Source organism: Elgaria multicarinata, chromosome 3 (genome assembly GCF_023053635.1).
Source record: "Elgaria multicarinata webbii isolate HBS135686 ecotype San Diego chromosome 3, rElgMul1.1.pri, whole genome shotgun sequence".
Lineage (NCBI taxonomy): Eukaryota > Metazoa > Chordata > Lepidosauria > Squamata > Anguidae > Elgaria > Elgaria multicarinata.
In genome coordinates, this window is record NC_086173.1 from 46929510 (window position 1) to 46946329 (window position 16820).

General features: G+C 45.6%; 2 protein-coding genes across 4 annotated transcripts in view; one reads left to right on the forward strand and one right to left on the reverse strand.

Moving 5' to 3' along the window:
• Window positions 1-8081, reverse strand: part of SLC26A11 (solute carrier family 26 member 11) — a 28336-nt gene extending 20255 nt beyond the window's left edge. The window contains exons 1-5 of one of the 3 annotated variants that reach the window (XM_063120135.1): window positions 8009-8081; window positions 5788-6151; window positions 3900-4092; window positions 2701-2786; window positions 192-271 (exon numbers count right to left, since the gene is read on the reverse strand). In XM_063120135.1, the coding sequence (XP_062976205.1) occupies window positions 192-271; window positions 2701-2786; window positions 3900-4092; window positions 5788-5979 (551 nt within the window). In that variant the 5' untranslated portion in view covers window positions 5980-6151; window positions 8009-8081. Of the gene's footprint in view, window positions 1-191; window positions 272-2700; window positions 2787-3899; window positions 4093-5787; window positions 6152-7532; window positions 7552-7853 lie in introns of those variants that run through there. The other 2 variants (XM_063120134.1, XM_063120136.1) reach the window with 2 other exon arrangements.
• A 106-nt stretch (window positions 8082-8187) lies between these two features.
• Window positions 8188-15977, forward strand: SGSH (N-sulfoglucosamine sulfohydrolase). Its single transcript, XM_063120139.1, has 8 exons — window positions 8188-8312; window positions 10130-10290; window positions 10437-10542; window positions 11120-11270; window positions 11662-11818; window positions 12083-12164; window positions 13124-13327; window positions 13852-15977. The coding sequence occupies exons 1-8, from the start codon at window positions 8195-8197 to the stop codon at window positions 14409-14411; spliced, it is 1539 nt and encodes a 512-aa protein (XP_062976209.1). The 5' UTR covers window positions 8188-8194; the 3' UTR covers window positions 14412-15977.
• The last annotated feature ends 843 nt before the right edge of the window (window positions 15978-16820 follow it).

The following is a 16820-nucleotide window of genomic DNA, read 5'->3' on the forward strand; positions in this document are numbered from 1 at the left end:
CATACTGCACACAGCACCCAACCAAGTGGAATCAAGAGCACAAAGCTCATGAAAGTTCAAGGATCAGGCCTGCTAGAAAATAAAATGTCTTGAGCCTGGAACAATCCAAAGTGCCCAGCTATATCCCACATACTGTTTCTAAATTATCTTTGCCATTCTTTTAAGGAATAAAAGAAGGGACATCCACTTACCTTGTCTCGCCAATTCGGTAGAAGGTATAATACACCTGCAGGATAAACTCCCGTGGGATGTTCTGCAGGCCCAGGAGTGTCTATGCAAACAAATTAAAAAAACTATAACACAAATCTGGTTTTTGAAACAATTAGGACCTGCACTGGAAACAAGAGGAGCTTGGCAATCTTATGGCAATCATAATGGAAGGCTTTTCTACTACCCCAGAATCTTCTGTTCATGAATGTTTGGGGCTTTCCAAGAGGCCCATGGTGTCGCTACTCACCAGCAGATATATTTGTAGGCCGCAATCCTATGCATGTCGAGACATTAAAAAGCTCTACAACTCCCAACATTCCCTAGCCCATAGTCTCATAGTGAGATGAGATGGGGCCCAGATTTTCCCATTCATTTCCTTCCAGCCTAATCCTACATAATGATTCTTGCGGAACTTTAAGCGTCCCACCCAAAAGATGATTAGAATGACAGCCTTCATGGGCACTTTCTTACAAACGTATTTCCTTAGTTTCCAAAGGGGTTACATATTTCACGCATTGTCCATAAAATGGCATCTACTTTAAGGTCTAAGGATGGGCAGAGCAATCCTGAAGTGGTACGGGAGGGAGAATCCAATGCAAAGCCCTGCTGAGCCTGCATCAGCCAGGGCAGAAGGTGGGGTCAATGGCTTTTGTTGCTGTTTAAAGAACAACAGAAAATAAGTAAATTTTTGGTCAGTTTTTTTAAAAAAATTCCTCATTGCTGCCAATGAGGGGGAAATAACTACCCCAGCTTCAGGGCATAGTGTAGTTTCCCCCCTCTTATCTGGGGCATGTCAGGGAAACCCGGGGGGGGGGGGGCTTTGCAACAAGGCCTCCCCTTTTCATTGGAGATCCAAAGGCGGTGGAGCACTGGCAGCAAGGTTTCCTGCCACCTGGAAAAGGAAGTTTCCGACAGCGGGCCTGCTGGCAATACCTAGAGGGCAGCCAACAACCCAATGAGGGATGCTGGCAATACCCTAATGCCCCTCCAAGGGATGATAGGATCACATTCTAAAATAAGTTTTTTTTAAAAAAAAACCCACCACATTTAAATAAATCTCATTTTAAGTTTTATGTTCATATTCTTAACACTGGCAAAGATATACCATGTACTCCATTTTTGCCATTTTATTTTTCCAAAATACATATCCATATACTCATCTAACATCCAATTTGAAAAATTTCAAACATCAAACTTGTATTTCCATTTCCCCCCCTGTCAAGGCAGAATTGTATTTCTGATACCCAATAACACAAACTTCTAAAAAGGCTATCTTGCTCTTCTCCTCTGCACCTTCTGCAGAAGGCTAAAGAAATGCCTGGACATTCTCTGCTAGAATATTTGCTCAGAGGCTTTTTAACCTGAGGAAATTTTCTTGCTTTGCCTGTCTGAACTGTTACAAAGCATCACAAGTTACTAGAAGCTAAGGGATTCTTCTCAAAGGCACTTCTTGAAACTGACAGGCATTTCAGACATGGAGAGTTATACCAGCGATTGCTATCAGGTGCCCTACTGTGAATAGCCGATCGTGGTCAACCACAAAGGAAACATTAATGTTACAGAGGACCCAACAGCTTTTCAAAGAAGACAGAAAGAAGGCAGAGGGCTCAACCACACACACATCTAAAGACAACACCTATCTCAGAAAGTGGGATCTAGGAAATTATCCAGTGCTGCAGACAATAACGTGAATTTCAGCATTATGGGAAGCCTCTTTGCTTCTCAGACCACCACAATGATTAGCCGAGGTCATGGCAAATGTCTTCACCCCAATTAGCCAGGCCCCAATTAGTCTTTCAGATATCTCTGTGCTTTTTATTTCAGAGGTGCTTTGTGCAGCTGCACACTTGCCATAAAGCTGAGAAGGCAGGTCAGTGGGGGAAACACTACAGGAATCCTAAATGGACAGGTCTCGCTGTTCTTAAACAGAATTCTTAGATTCTGTATCTCCAGTATCAGAGTCGGAAAGAAAGAGCCTTGCCATCCTTTGTCCGGAGAGAAGGAGGGGGTCTTCACCCCATAGACACCTATGTAGAGAGCTTCATATAAATGTAATAAATAAAATAAATAAATATGTAGCCATTGTGGAACAGAGGGAAAGCACAGGCAAACTTCCTAACAAGTGCAATATAATGTCAGCTTCTTGCAAGAATAGTGTGCCCTAGCAGGAAGGCATAGCAAAATTAAGGACAATTTTCACAAGTCCTATGTAAACAGACATTTGCAGAATTTTGACGTTTGCCTCCTTCCAGTCTCCTTCCCACATAGTTGGCCCTTTATAAGCCTCACAAAACCCTCTTTGTACTGCTCACTGAAGACCAGTCAAGTTTACTTAATAGGTAAGTCAGGCCTCTACCCCATTCTTACAGATTCAACAGATTTTTTTTTTACAGGTAAACATCAGGAATAGGGTAATAAACTTTGTTTGGTTGCCAAGCTACTTCCCCTGGATTGCTAGATAAAAGCCGAGTGAGGTAAACAACATCCTACCTTGACCTGGTTGAAGCCAATGGTGATTGCAGCAGCTGAAGTGAAACCATTAATGACAGGATAGGAGATAAAGTCCAAGAGGAAACCTGCCACGAATGAAGAATCCCTATTTAGCCTTATGAAGACTGTGCACAACACATTTAATAGCACCTTATACTCTATGTTGCATTACAGTTCACCTGAAAGGTACCCTCTTAGCAATTCCATTCATGCTTCAAGGTTGCCACAGAGGCAACCTTGGGCAGTTTGGTGTTCTAAGTAAATACTAAAACAGACTTCTTTCAGGGTTGCCACCTCCAACTATATCCCTTTGTTTGGGTTCACAGGTTTTGATGGGTTGCTTGCTTCTCTTTATCCCACCTCTGCTCCACACCAGATTAGGGGCTGTTAGATTTCCTTGTCCATTCATCCGGCAGCTGAATGGTTTTCTTTTCTTTTCTTTTTGGTCTTTCACGTGATCTTCTCTTGGCTTCCATGAGTTTCAAGTCTATTACTTCCTGTGGCATTCAAGGACTGTTATCGTTGACGGAACCCAGAAACTTGGGGTTGTTTCTAGGTTAAACAACCACAGGTTAACCCACGGTTTGTTCTTGGGTTAATTTGGCGTTCTTTAACTCATAAACAACCCCAAGTTCTTTGGTTAAAATGTCATATTAACAACCCTTGAATGTTGCATCCAGGGTTGCTACTGGAAATAGGAAGCTGCTCACACATAGTGCATGTCCCCGCAATTCATGGATTAACATACAAATTGCTGCCAAATCCCCCATTACATCCGAACACAGTCTTAGTGATCAAACCACGTGTTCATGCTTTACAAAAACATAGCTAGACAGTAACAGAGCTGGCCTAAGAGAATTTATAGAAGATAAAGTGGGGTTACAAATCACCATTATTAAAAGAATGAGAGATTTGTGATGCAATCCTATACTTTTACCTGGAAGTAAAACCCACTGAACCCAATGGAACTTACTCCTGACTAGTGAATAGGATTGCATTGTAATTCATGGAGGACTAAGGATGCAGCTTCACGTTTAACATTTTACTCCAACTACCAGAATCTTGAAGTTGACACAACAGATGATGATTCACCACTATCTTGTCATCTCTCTAGTTCCATTCTGCTTGGCTGTAACCAACAGGACAGTAAGCCTGATGGACCACTGACTTGGTCCAATATAGCATCAGCCAGATCTTACCAAGATGCAATAGTCCCATAGCTAATTGGATGCAGCCTGAGAGGAAGGCAAGCAGGATGGCATAGGCGGGGTCATGGAATGCATAGGACGAGACCAACAGCGACATGATAGCTGTGGGGCCCAGTGTTACATCTTTCGAAGTCCCCAAAAGGCAGTAGATGAAAGAGCCCATGAAGGAGGAATAGAGGCCATACTGTAAGGAAGAGGGGAAGAAGATAATCAGAGACTGATTGTAGTGGTCTCAGCATTTTAGAACACAACAAGGACACAGTTTGGGAAAACAGTACTTGAAGGTGTCCCATGGAGAACTTGATAAAACACTTCAAAAGAAAGTAAAGTATTTCAGAGACAGAGATTATTCCTGCTCACCTACTTTGAATTAACCCAGAGCAGTCACGGTCTACTAGATACTCAAAACTCATTAACTCTAAAAAACTTCTCACCCTCAGAACTGGGACGATATTTTATGTGGAAAAATATGTGGATTTTTAAGCTACTACACCACAGGCAATAGAGGGGCATTTTTACTCCCCACTCTGCACAGGCCATCCTGGAAACATTATTCAGGAAGAAAATGGCATCTGGAGCACTACGGAGGTCCCAAAGTCTTAAAACAGTGCTTAGCTGCTAGAAACTACCAGGGGGCGCATTCTAGTAGTGGGCGGGGCCAAAAGCAATGGGGGCATGGCCAGAATTCCAAAACTACCAGCCTATTATAGCTCTTACTGCCAATAACGAAGCCTTAGGAGAGGCACTTCCTAGACTTTTTAGAATAGGGAAAAATCTGCACAAAAGCTGGGGAAACACCCAGTGATTAGGAGCTAGGGGGATGGGGCGTGGCCATCTCAGGATTCCTGGAGACCCCCAGGCCGGAAGTTTTGTAAGAGGGGCACACCCCAATGGTAGAGCACATGCTTTGCACAAAAAGGGTCTCAGGCCCAATCGCTGATGTTGCCAAGTATGGTTGGGACGACTACTGCCTGCAACCCTGCAAGCTCCAGAAATGTATCCAAACCCCTTTCAAAGGCATCCAAATTGGTGGATGGCTTCAAAAGTGGGTTGGATAAATTCCTGATGGAGAAGACTATCAATGGCTACTAATGCTCACAGCTATGTGCTACCTCCGGTACCTTAGGCAGTAAGTCTGTGTGCACCAGTTCCTGGGGAACATGGGTGGGAGGGTGCCTTGTTGGTCCCTGGTTGACAGCTCTTTGGCCACTGTGTGAACAGAGTGCTGGACTAGACGGACCCTCGGTCTGTTCCAGTATGACTCTTAGGTTCTTATGCCAGTCAGTGAGAAACAATACTGAACTTGGTGGAGCAATAGTCTGACTGACTTGGTAGAAGGTAGCTGCTTATGTTTTTAAGTGCGCACTGGGAGAAACATGAAATATGCCAAGTGAGAACAAGGAAGTAGTGTGTTTGTATTAATAAATGGGTGTGGCATAGGTACATACGGATCCCCAGGACTGACATTTGTCCTTCAGGGGTTTCCAGTCTATCTAACCCTTTCCTATCTCAATCTTCGTTGCAGGTTAATAAGAAGCAGAGGCCATGATCAGACCAAGATCATTCTCCTTTGCTAAAAATGGAATTGAATTAGTAGCATTTTGGACAACCTGAAAGCACATGCCTTTTACTCTGCAATTAGATACCAGTAACAGCTCCAAAATGAGGCAGATGTAACACTTGGACAACCTGAAAGCACATGCCTTTTACTCTGCAATTAGATACCAGTAACAGCTCCAAAATGAGGCAGATGTAACACCACAAGCAGCCAAACACATGCGTGCTAAGGACATGTATTCCCAAACAGCACAGACACAGCAGTGTGTTCATCAACTTTCAGAAACCCTGTTAACAGAAGATCCTGGATCTGTGACCTCACCTGCACTGGGAGACCAGCCACTGCAGCATAGGCAAGGGCTTGCGGCACAACGGTCAAGCCCACAGTCAGCCCAGCCACGAAATCAAACTGCAGCCACTGCAGAGAATACGTGGGGAGCCATTGGAGGACCGGTAGTCCCTTCTTGGCTGTTTTGTAGCATCGCTGCCGGCACTCGTGGCTTCTCTCTGCCATGGCTGGACTTATAGTAGTTCAAACTGGGGAACTGCCAGCCCAGCCATGATCAAACTTCTGTGGCCACATTAACGTCATGGAGGAAGCCAAATGGAGATGTCATCTCAGGTGGAGATTGCAGAGACAAATAAAAAAAGCTCCCAGAGTCCCAATAGGAGGTGCAGAGAGACACCTGGAAAAAAGGAAACAGTTCCAGTCATAGGAAATGGTTAAGTTATTTCAGCATCAAATATTAAATGGAGTATCAAACCCTGTAGTGGCTGTGTTTGTCTGAAAAAGGAAGTATTGCTATGGCACTTTCTAATTTATAGGTACAACATGGACAAAAAAGGCTGTGTGTGCATGTGTGTATGCATGCATTCATCTGATGTTGTGCTGCCATTGTTTTCTACTACTGATTTAGTGCCTTAATGCTTTTGCAACTGATATTTTTAAATTGCTAATTTATGGTTTTACTTAGTGTTAGCCACTTTAAGATTATTATATATTTTCCAGAAATGGCAGGATATGTTTTTAATAAAGAAGATGAGAATTTTTAAAAAAGGGGGGATGACGACGACAGGAACATAGAACAAAATCATATCCTGACATGGTAATTGGAGTGCCAAGTATTAGTACAATACATATCCAAACAGGAAAGAATTACAATAAGGGAATAAAACATGATACCCCTAGGCCTAATAAGGCCAATTCAGAAACCTTCTCCAGGGTGCAGGTTTAGCCTGTTTCTGAAGAACATAATTCTCTCTCGTACTTCTCAGGACATTTTTACTTTGCCTCAATAAACAAAGCAGTAGAGCAATCCCTAAATGTTATACTGACCCACAGAACTCAAGAGATGTACCCCCGGGTCTCTTGCAAAATCACAAAGAAAAGCTGAGGGGAGGACAGAATACTGTCTTACTGGTACACAGAGCAACTGCTCACTTTGCTTGTGCAGTCTGGAATGACCTGGGGGAAGAGTAGTATAGGGACAAAGTAGCTGCTACTTAACATAAGCAAGTATTAGCAAAGGCTGACTTAACACAGCCAAAAGGGGGATGCAGCTTATTTCAGGAAAACATTTCATTATGTTAGCTTACACTGTTTTTATAAGTTGTTGCAATTCCTGAAGTAAACAACGCTCTTCCAGAACACTTGAGAACTACCAACTCAATCACAGCTTTTAAAACTCAGCTAAAAACTTTTCTTTTCCCTATAGCTTTTAAACTTTGAGTTTGTTCTGACTCTATACTGTTAGCTTCACCCTACCCGGTGCCTGTTTACACTTCCCTGTGCCTGTTTGCATTCTCTTTCCCTCCTTATTGTTTACTACAACTTTATTAAATTGTAAGCCTATGCGGCAGGGTCTTGCTATTTACTGTGTGGTCTGTGCAGCACCATGTACATCGATGGTGCTATATAAATAAATAATAATAATAATAATAATTTCAAGCCTCAATAATATTTCTTTCCCACCCTTAGAACAAACAGTGGCCACAGTACTATCATTTTAAAAAGGTATCAAGTTATTTACAGTTGTTAAAATTTAAAGTATCATAGCTCAAGCTTACCTGCAAGTCCTAGCTTTCTGACCAAGGAAGTCCATTTCCTAGCTATAGATACATGAGCTATAGATACTAAGTGATAAGGAAAATGCACTCTGACAGAAGAGACTGCACGCCACTAAAATCTGCACATGCTCTTGAGCTAGCGTCAAAAACAGGTTACAGGGCTGAACTGCTTTTCAAATTAAGCCCTGACAATACTTCAAATAGGTACAAGAATATCACAAGAACATAAATAGCTTGGGATCCTTCAAGATAGAGACACAAGGGCAGGCGAGGAGAGGCCCTTGTTTGGTTATGGAAAAGCAAACAACAGAGGAAACTTACAACTACGTGCTGGTGAAAGGAGGTTGCTAGACACTACTCTGGCCATGCAGACTGGGAAACCCCAAGGTTACAACCCTCTCCCCGCGATAACCTCTCCAAAGCCTCCGACGGCCCCTTCCTAGGGCGCTTCTGCTCAGCTCTTGTCGCCCACTCACCAACGACGCCGGCAGATGTGCGGCGGGGCTCAAAAACTCAGATCCTCAGCAGCCGACTGACGCGCCTCATGTGATCCGGTGGAGAGGCGGAGCCGGGGTTAGGCAGCGCCTGGCCCTTTCCCAGTGTTGGAAGGATCCGTTCCCTTCGCGCGGCGGAGAAGGGGCCTGGGAGGGCGCGGGGTTGCTATGCGGCTGCCTGCGCAGAACTGGGTGGGGGCGCTGCTCCTCCGCCGCCTCCTCTTCCTGGGGCTGTGTTGTGCGAGGGAAGACCCGGGTAGATCTCGCAACGTGCTCCTGATCGTAGGTAAGCGAGCGGATTCGGGCCTCCTGCTTCGTTGCTGGCTGCCCTCTGGGGATCTGACCAAGAAGACCTGGACGCTACTCTCACCGCTCCTGCATAGGAACCCACGCGAAACAGACCTAGACAGCAATGGGGCTGCTCTGAGGAGCAGCTGGGCCAGAGCCTTCCCCAACACCTGGTTCCCTAGAGGTGTTGTGGACTTCAGTTCCCATCAGCTCTGCATCATGGACAATGGTAAAGAATGCTGGGAGATGTAGTCCAAAAACCTGAAGGTTGGGGAAGGCTCCTCTGGGCCATTGCTATAACCACCATTACCTCCACATACACCTTGGATCTGGGTTGGAAAACTGCGGTATCTGATTCACAGTTCAAACTGTGCTGCCAACATCGTCCGATGTAGGGCACTTGTGCTGTTCGCAGCTGCATGCCAGGCCCACATTCAGCTGGCGCAGCCTTTTCCAGTAGGGAAGGCAGTTTCTACCTGCTGTCATGCTGCTATCATGCTGTTATAGGCATGGGTTCTGTTGGGGAACAGCTGCATGTGGATGCTGAGGAACTAGGCAGTGGCTGTTTAGCAATCTTGCAAATGGCACCCTCAGGTGCAAGCTGCCAGCTGTTACCAGTAGAAGTGTGAGTAAGTGGCAACAGAGGTTCAGGACAGATCAAAGGAAGTAGTTCTTCCCTCAGTGCACAGTTAAACTAAGGAATTTGCTACCACAAGACCTAGTGATGGCCACCAATTTGGGTGGCTTTAAAAGGGGGTTAGATTAATTCTTGGAGAAAAAGGCTATCAGTGGCTACTAGACTTGTTGACTGTGTGCTACCTCCAGTATCAGAGGCAGTAAGCCTGTATACACCAGTTGCTGGGGAACATGGGCTATAGATACTAAGGAGGGTGCTGCTGCACTCATGTCCTGCTTGTGGGTTCCCAGCCAACAGCTTTGTCTGATCCAGCAGGGCTCTATGTTCTTAAACAATCATGCCAGAGCCCCTTCTAGAATCCCTGCTTGGCCAGGATAAGAGCCAGCAGGGCTCTTCTTGTGTTCTTATTGAGATGTAGAAGATTGGGCCCATGCCGACCAACACGAAAAGCTTTGGGAGTAACATGAACAAGACTGTGAGATTGGCCGTGTTTCCTCTTTTTTCCTGTACGTTGTGTAGTTCCTCCTATGTCCAGTTGGTGGGTTGATGGAACCTCTATGCAAGTGGAGCCATGAGATGACTCAGATTCCACAGCCGTCCTTCTAGTTCTGACTGCATGATTTCTTGGCTAGAGCATCTGAGGACAATGGCAGTTATGTTGGATTACATGACTGTTGTTTGGGATTCAGCACGTTTCAAGGGTTAAACCTGGGGTCTTTGTTACAGAGCCAGGCTCTGCTTAAGCTACAGAAGCCAGTCCTGCATGCTGGCTGGGGGGATGCTGGGAGGGTGGGTACCAGGTTGGTGAAGGCCCAGCTAGAGGATCATAGCAACATAGGTGTGCGCAAGGGGTGTGCCGGGTGTGCCCAGGCACACCCTGTCTCAAGCAATAAGCATCTCCTCAATCCTCCCCTTACCTGCAATGGCCCTCCCACAGTCAGACAAGCCGAATGCGTAGTAAGGCATCAGTGTCCACAGTGTTTAATAAATAAATGAAATAAAAAAATGTCCTTTATGATTGAGTATTCAATAAATGTTCACTTTTTAAAAATAATAATCCTAATTACACCCTAATGAAATGTGCTGCGCACGCCTATGCATAGCAAATGTTCATAGGTGACACAAGTGTTCCAAAGGGTGTACTGATCTCACAACTTGACCTCTGACCCTTGTGACAGCTGACGATGGCGGCTTTGAGAGCGGCGTGTACAACAACACAGCCATCAACACCCCAAACCTCGATGCCTTGGCCAAGCGCAGCTTGATCTTCCAGAATGCCTTCACTGCCGTCAGTAGCTGCTCTCCTAGCCGGGCCAGCATCCTGACAGGCCTGCCCCAGGTAACACTTGCCAGATGGGACTGCTGGGCCAGGAAATTGCTCGGTCCTTTTCTGGGATTTTGGAACTCTTCTGTAGAAAATTCATCCTGTCTGACCATTGATTGCCATGTCCCGCTTATATTGTGAATGGTTCTGTTTATTCACAGCACCAGAATGGGATGTATGGGCTGCATCAAGATGTGCATCATTTCAACTCCTTTGATAGTGTGCGGAGCCTCCCTCTGTTGCTCAGCCAGGCAGGGATTCGGACAGGTAAGCTGGTGAGGTTTGTACAAATTGCCAATTCAACTAAAATCCATGAAAGCAAGGTGCTTTTCATTTCCTTAGCACCATTGCCATGTATTTTAAAGGGGAAAGCAGTGATTGCAGCAGTGACTCCCCCACCCCATGTATATGCATTCATATTTGCATTTAGGTACGTGCAGTTTATCCCCAACTACAAACTACCTAGTATGAAATAAAAAAGACACCCTAAGTGGAAGAGACTGGATTCAAAGCAGGACTTAATCTGAGCCATGTTTTGCCAGAATGTAGTCCTGAGCAGCTGTTTTCCATGCCAGAGGCTCAGCTCTGGAACATGTAAAGTAACATGAAAGGAAATAAATGCATTATATACATGCCTAAAGTCAATTTCTCAGCACTGAGTAACTACAATCAGTCCCACACAAGTCCTCATTCCCAGCTGAAATGGTTCCTAAGTATATGCATTTTCTCCAGGGTGGTGGATCATGCGTAGTAGGTGTATCGGAGTACTGGGAGAATATTATGCGCTCTGTTAACTTTCGCCTGTTCTTGTCTCTGTCTGGCTGTGATTGTTTGTCTGCTTAAGGAATCATTGGGAAGAAGCATGTGGGACCAGAGGCTGTGTATCCCTTTGACTTTGCCTACACTGAGGAGAATGGCTCCGTCCTGCAGGTGGGGAGGAACATCACCCGGATCAAGCTGCTTGTTCAGAAATTCCTGCGCAGCCAGGATGACAAGTAAGATCCCATTGCCTGGTGCTGGAATGACATTACAGAATCACGTCCTTAAACACCTGCGTACCTATGCCTGTGAGCCCTGATTGGACCAGGGCTTCCAAGCATACGTATGCAGCTGTTAAAGGGTGCACATCCTGATGTGTTTTCTGCAGGGAAACTGATGCAAGCCTGGGGCACAAAAAAGGAGAGGTTGAGAAACAAAAACTTTGAGCGGAGCAGCAGAATAATTGAGTAGGGGGAGGGTTTGGGGATTGAGGTTAGGAAAAGAGGGAACTGCAGAGCTAGAGGGCATCCAGAGTACTGTTAAGAGTGGTGGAGCACATGTGCAGGCAGGGCGATGCAGATGTGAACAGCCCTTGATTGTATCCCCACCTCCCTGTTCAACCCTTAGGCCTTTTTTCCTGTACATTGCTTTCCATGATCCTCACCGCTGTGGCCATTCCCAACCTCAGTATGGAGTCTTCTGTGAGAAGTTTGGCAATGGGGAGACTGGAATGGGCTGGATCCCGGACTGGAAACCCCAACACTACAACCCTGATCAAGTGCAGGTGAGGCCTGAGATTTATTTCTCCCCCGTGGGTCCCAGGAGCACATGCAGGCTGCAGAGAGCAATATCCCCAAACCATCCCCATTGCCAGGCGTGAAGTAATGCAGCAGAATGCTCACGCTGAACTGTCGGGGAGTTTGCCAGCCCCAGTTTCCTGGACATTTTTGCAGCTGCTGCAGTTTCTAGAAAGTGTTGTTGGCCTTTGTTCCCTTGGTTTCCTTCCTACTGTAGCATCTAGTCACAGTTGCTTTTCCTCTGCCCTCAGGTCCCATATTTCGTACAGGATACACCAGCAGCTCGTGCAGATTTAGCTGCTCAGTACACAACCATAGGACGCATGGATCAAGGTAGGCAATTACTGAATCAGAGCAGTCCTGCCTGCAGGACTGGGGTGATGGTCGAGGAAAGGATTGCAGTGCTCTTGACATCAAGTGAGATCCTAGAACTGTTTAGTAAAGGCTTGGCACATTTTTGCACATTTGACAAAGGGTGCAGTATCTCTTAGGACCTAAGATAATTATTCTGGGCAAGCGTTGCTCCTAGCAGGTGGATGGAAATGAAGTTATCTTCAGTACATGGATGCATGTGGCTTTCAGGCACGCACATGTGCTCAGGTTGTTCTTAGAATCCGAAGGCTTTTGGGAAAAGTTCTTAGCTCTTCCAGTTTTTAGATACAAAAGCCATGTCAACAGTATGTTTTTGAGATGTGGAAAGAAAACAGCAGGTGAATCATTCACACATATCTGTAAATGAAGCCTCCTTTATCTTCAGCATCTGTAAGCCATCTTGAGACTTCATCTGTAAACCAACTTGAGACTTCATTAGAAGTACATGAAATTTTTAACAGGGGAGAGATGGATCTGTTGATACTGTTTGGCTGCTGGATTTTGGGAGAAGCTCCATTCATTTCTAATAAAGGGATGATGAAGGTGCATCGTCACTCACATCTGAGCTGGGTAAAGGGTACCACTTGTAGTACTTCAAGTTTTGTTGTTTTTAAATGTGTTGTGTTTTTCGAGCTTTACACTGCTTCTGGGTTTTATTTTGGTTTCATATTGTAGATTTTAAACTTTTAAAAAGTTTTATATTATGTTTTATCATGTTGTTGTCTTTTACAGTTTCAACTTTTGTAAACTGCCCAGAGAGCTTCAGCTATTGGGTGGTATAGTAATGTAATGTAATGTAATTAATTAATTTTGAAAAGAAATGTATACATACAGATATGCGAGGGTCCCTCTGAGCTGAGCGTTGGTGCTGGCCACTTGTGTGTAGGTTACTGTTAATTCTCTTTCTGTGGGACACACAGGCATTGGCCTTGTCTTGGAGGAACTCCGCAGTGCTGGCTTCCACAACAGTACACTTGTGATCTACACTTCGGACAATGGCATCCCCTTCCCCAGTGGCAGAACTAACCTGTACTGGTCAGGAACGGCCGAACCCCTCCTCATCTCCTCCCCTGAGCATCCTGCACGCTGGGGCCAGGTCAGCGGTGCCTACGCCAGCCTGCTGGGTAAGAGCCGCCAAGAGGTGAATGTGTGTCTTTACATGAGGGATGGGGTGAAAATATCTCAGGCTGCCCTGACAACTGTGAAATGGCTTCCCCCTTGCACTCAGCTGTTCAGAGATCCCCAGCTACCCTTGTTTTGGAGGGAGAAGCAGGCACACCCTGCCCCTGTTCAACCTTTGGGAGGGAGAGAGGGATGTGTTTGTGGAGCATAGGTCCCTTCCTGCAGCCAACACCATGAGCAGCTTTTTTGGTGCTTCTCTGCTCCTTCCCCAATATATCTCCAGAGGGGCATCCACATTCCTAAGCCTTTCCAAGCACCCAGTTTATACACAACAAATGACAAAGGGGCGGCACTTGATCCAGAGAGTCTTTGGAGGGAGCAACAGGCTTTCCGACAGTCCTACGATGATCCCACTTAGCTCCTTGGTTACCAGGCCATGTCCGTGGGCAAGATCGCAGCTCTGCCACCTACACTGGATGCACGCTTCATGCTTTTCCTCCCCGCCTCTCTCTCTCTCTCTCTGCAGACGTCACCCCCACCATACTGGATTGGTTCTCTGTGCCATATCCCAGTTACAGCCTCTTTGGGAAGCGGATTGTACAACTCACTGGGAAGTCCCTGCTGCCAGCCCTGTCACTGGAGCCACCATGGGCAACTGTGTTTGCAAGCCAGAGCCTGCACGAGGTGACCATGCACTATCCCATGCGGGCCGTACAGCGTGGGCCCCTGCGCTTCATTCACAACCTGCAGAACCGCATGCCCTTCCCCATCGACCAAGACTTCTATGTTTCACCCACATTCCAGGACCTGCTGAACAGGACCCAAGCAAGGCAGCCTACCCATTGGAACAAGACACTGCACAGCTATTACTACCGGGAACGCTGGGAGCTGTATGATCACAGCGTCGACCCTACCGAGAGCCACAACGTGGCTTCCGACCCCCGCTACGCACAGGCTCTGGAGGAGCTCCGAGGGCTGCTGCTGAAGTGGCAGTGGGAAACGGATGACCCCTGGGTCTGTGTGCCCGACGGTGTCCTGGAGGACAAGCCCAGCCCCCAGTGCCGGCCACTCCATAATGAGCTGTGATTTTCTTTGCCCTCCGCCTGTGTGGTTGCGGTTACTTCCTCATTCAGAAGAGCTGCAACCGGAAAAGATCTGCTGCAGCCCAAGTGGGCTTTGATGTAACTTGGAAACGCTGCGGTTTGCAGAGCTCAATACCAGTGAATGGGAAGTTGGGGGAGGAGTTGGAGTCAAATGCAAGGGTGTGATTGCTGCACACGGAAGGGAAAGTCGTGCCTATTTTTAAAGACTACAGATCTATACGCCATCTTAGCCAACCCCTTTTCCAAAATGTTTGCTGCCAAAGGATTACCACAAGTGCCTATCAGATGTCTCAGCACCTGCTCTGGATAGTGCTGTGGCACAACCAGGAAGGAGATGGGCTGGTCCCATCCAGACTATGTCCTAAATAATGTCTTTCTGGGAAACTGTATAGGCGTGGATTAGGTTTGGAGACAGTTCAAAACTTCAGACGTATTCATGGCTGAGTCTTCTTCTAGGATTATACCACTTCAGATACATCTGGGGGAGAGACTCTCATTCCAAAATGTCCATGAGTGATGGAAAGCTAGTATGCAGGGAGAAGGTTGGGAGCAAGCAACCTCCTTCATGTACTGTAGGGTGGTACAGGCCTATAAGAAAACTATATCATGTTAGAAACAGCAAGTTGAACTGGCTATTAATGTGAACCTTCCAGAATATGCAACAGCAGAGCTAGAGCCAATTTTTGTGGAAGTCATAAAGAAGTAAATAGTCTTGGTCCTGATGCTAGGTTCTCTGGATGGAAAGTGATGGCTTCATTATGTTGACAAAGGCTTGTAGGCAATACTGTATGTATACGTCAGTGGGAGGCAGTAAATATGTATTGTAGGAAATGTCAACAAGCATTTAATTTATCACAGCTGTAATTCAAACAGAGCCATCCATCAACAGTCTGCTTTATAAAATGAAATAAAATCTGGCCCTTGTTTTTATAAGCATTACCTCTACACAGTAATTGATGAAAGAGAAAGGAAATGGAAGGGAACCAGATAAGAGACAACTTGATTGAGTAAACAATATACAGTATCTGGCATTCACACTGTTGAGTATTAATGGAAGCAGCTGGCTAGAGACTGACAGAAGGATCTGGGATACCCAGTACGATGAAGGTCACATCCAGTTTGGGGGCTACATGACATGGCCAGTGCAAATTATACAGACCACCAGCCATTTATGGATTATACTGTATAGGGAGGGTATGTCTTAGGGCAATTCTATACATGTCTAGTCAGAAGTAAGCTCCACTGAGTTCGATGGGATTTATTCTCAGGTCCTATCTCTATAGGATAGTAGCCTTAGGGTGAGATCCTATGCATGTTTAGCCAGACAAGGTTCTACAGTGCATCTGGCTGGGGAATGCTGGGAGTTCTAGGACTTTTTTCTGTCTGCATAGGATTGTGCCTTAAAGCACTTTATTTTCTATACCAGGTTCGGGCAATTTGCGACCCTCTAGATGTTTCAGCATAAAACTTCCATCAGCCTTAACCAACATAGCCAATGATGAGGGTTCATGGAATTGTAGGTGCCGACTCCTGATATATACTAGTACAATTTAGGTGTGTGTGTGTGTATAATATATATATATATATATATATATATATATATATATATATATTATTGCATACTAGCCACGGAAATAAGCATGCTTATGTCCATAAAAATCAATGACATGAGCTTTTAACTGTGTTGAACAAACGTACTGATTTTCACTGGAACAGAATAATAACCTAATATTATTTGGATTGCGCCTATTATATTTCTGAACATGGATTTTTGATGTTGACAGAATAATGTTATGGAAGGGACATTGGCTGCAAGAAACCTTGCCCAATTTGCTGGTTAACAACAGTTTAGTTGCTCAATATTATTTTGTTCTTCCTCTGCCCTACAATAAACTCTTTTGTATGAATAGGACAATGAATTCTTTCACTCCCCCCACTCCCAGCCTACCTTCCCAATACACACTTGAGCTCATAGGGGGTACCAACATAAACCCTGTCCCCACTGGGCTTTCTGGAGACACAGTTCACCCCCTTGCCTTGGTTCATCGGTTCCGTACTGTACAACCAGCCAACTGGTTGGGATTGCAAGGGAACTGCAAGGACGCTAAGCCCTGAGTGAACACTGGCATTGCTAACTCTTCGCAGGGCAGTGGTGCTCATCTTGACTAGCCTCATTCCTGCACTTTCTCCCAACTTGGAGGGTGAATGGAGCTGAAGGCAGGCAAGCAAATGGGAGAAAAGAAAGTGGGTAAGTCATGCATTCCTGACTGAAAAACAAATCTTAACTAGCTGTTTATCACAGCAGTAGAAAACCTGTGGCCCTCCAGCTGTTGGAGGACTACAAATCTCATCAGTCCCGACCAACATGGCCAATGGGCAGGCATGATGGGAG

What these genes read in the sequence shown, in the direction of transcription:
- SGSH (XM_063120139.1), top strand. Translation starts at nt 8,195, where the DNA reads ATGCGGCTGCCTGCGCAGAACTGGGTGGGGGCGCTGCTCCTCCGCCGC. An exon ending in CTGCGCAGCCAGGATGACAA is followed by an intron (nt 11,271 to 11,661) that starts GTAAGATCCCAT and finishes TTCAACCCTTAG; the next exon opens with GCCTTTTTTCCTGTACATTG. An exon ending in TGCCTACGCCAGCCTGCTGG is followed by an intron (nt 13,328 to 13,851) that starts GTAAGAGCCGCC and finishes CTCTCTCTGCAG; the next exon opens with ACGTCACCCCCACCATACTG.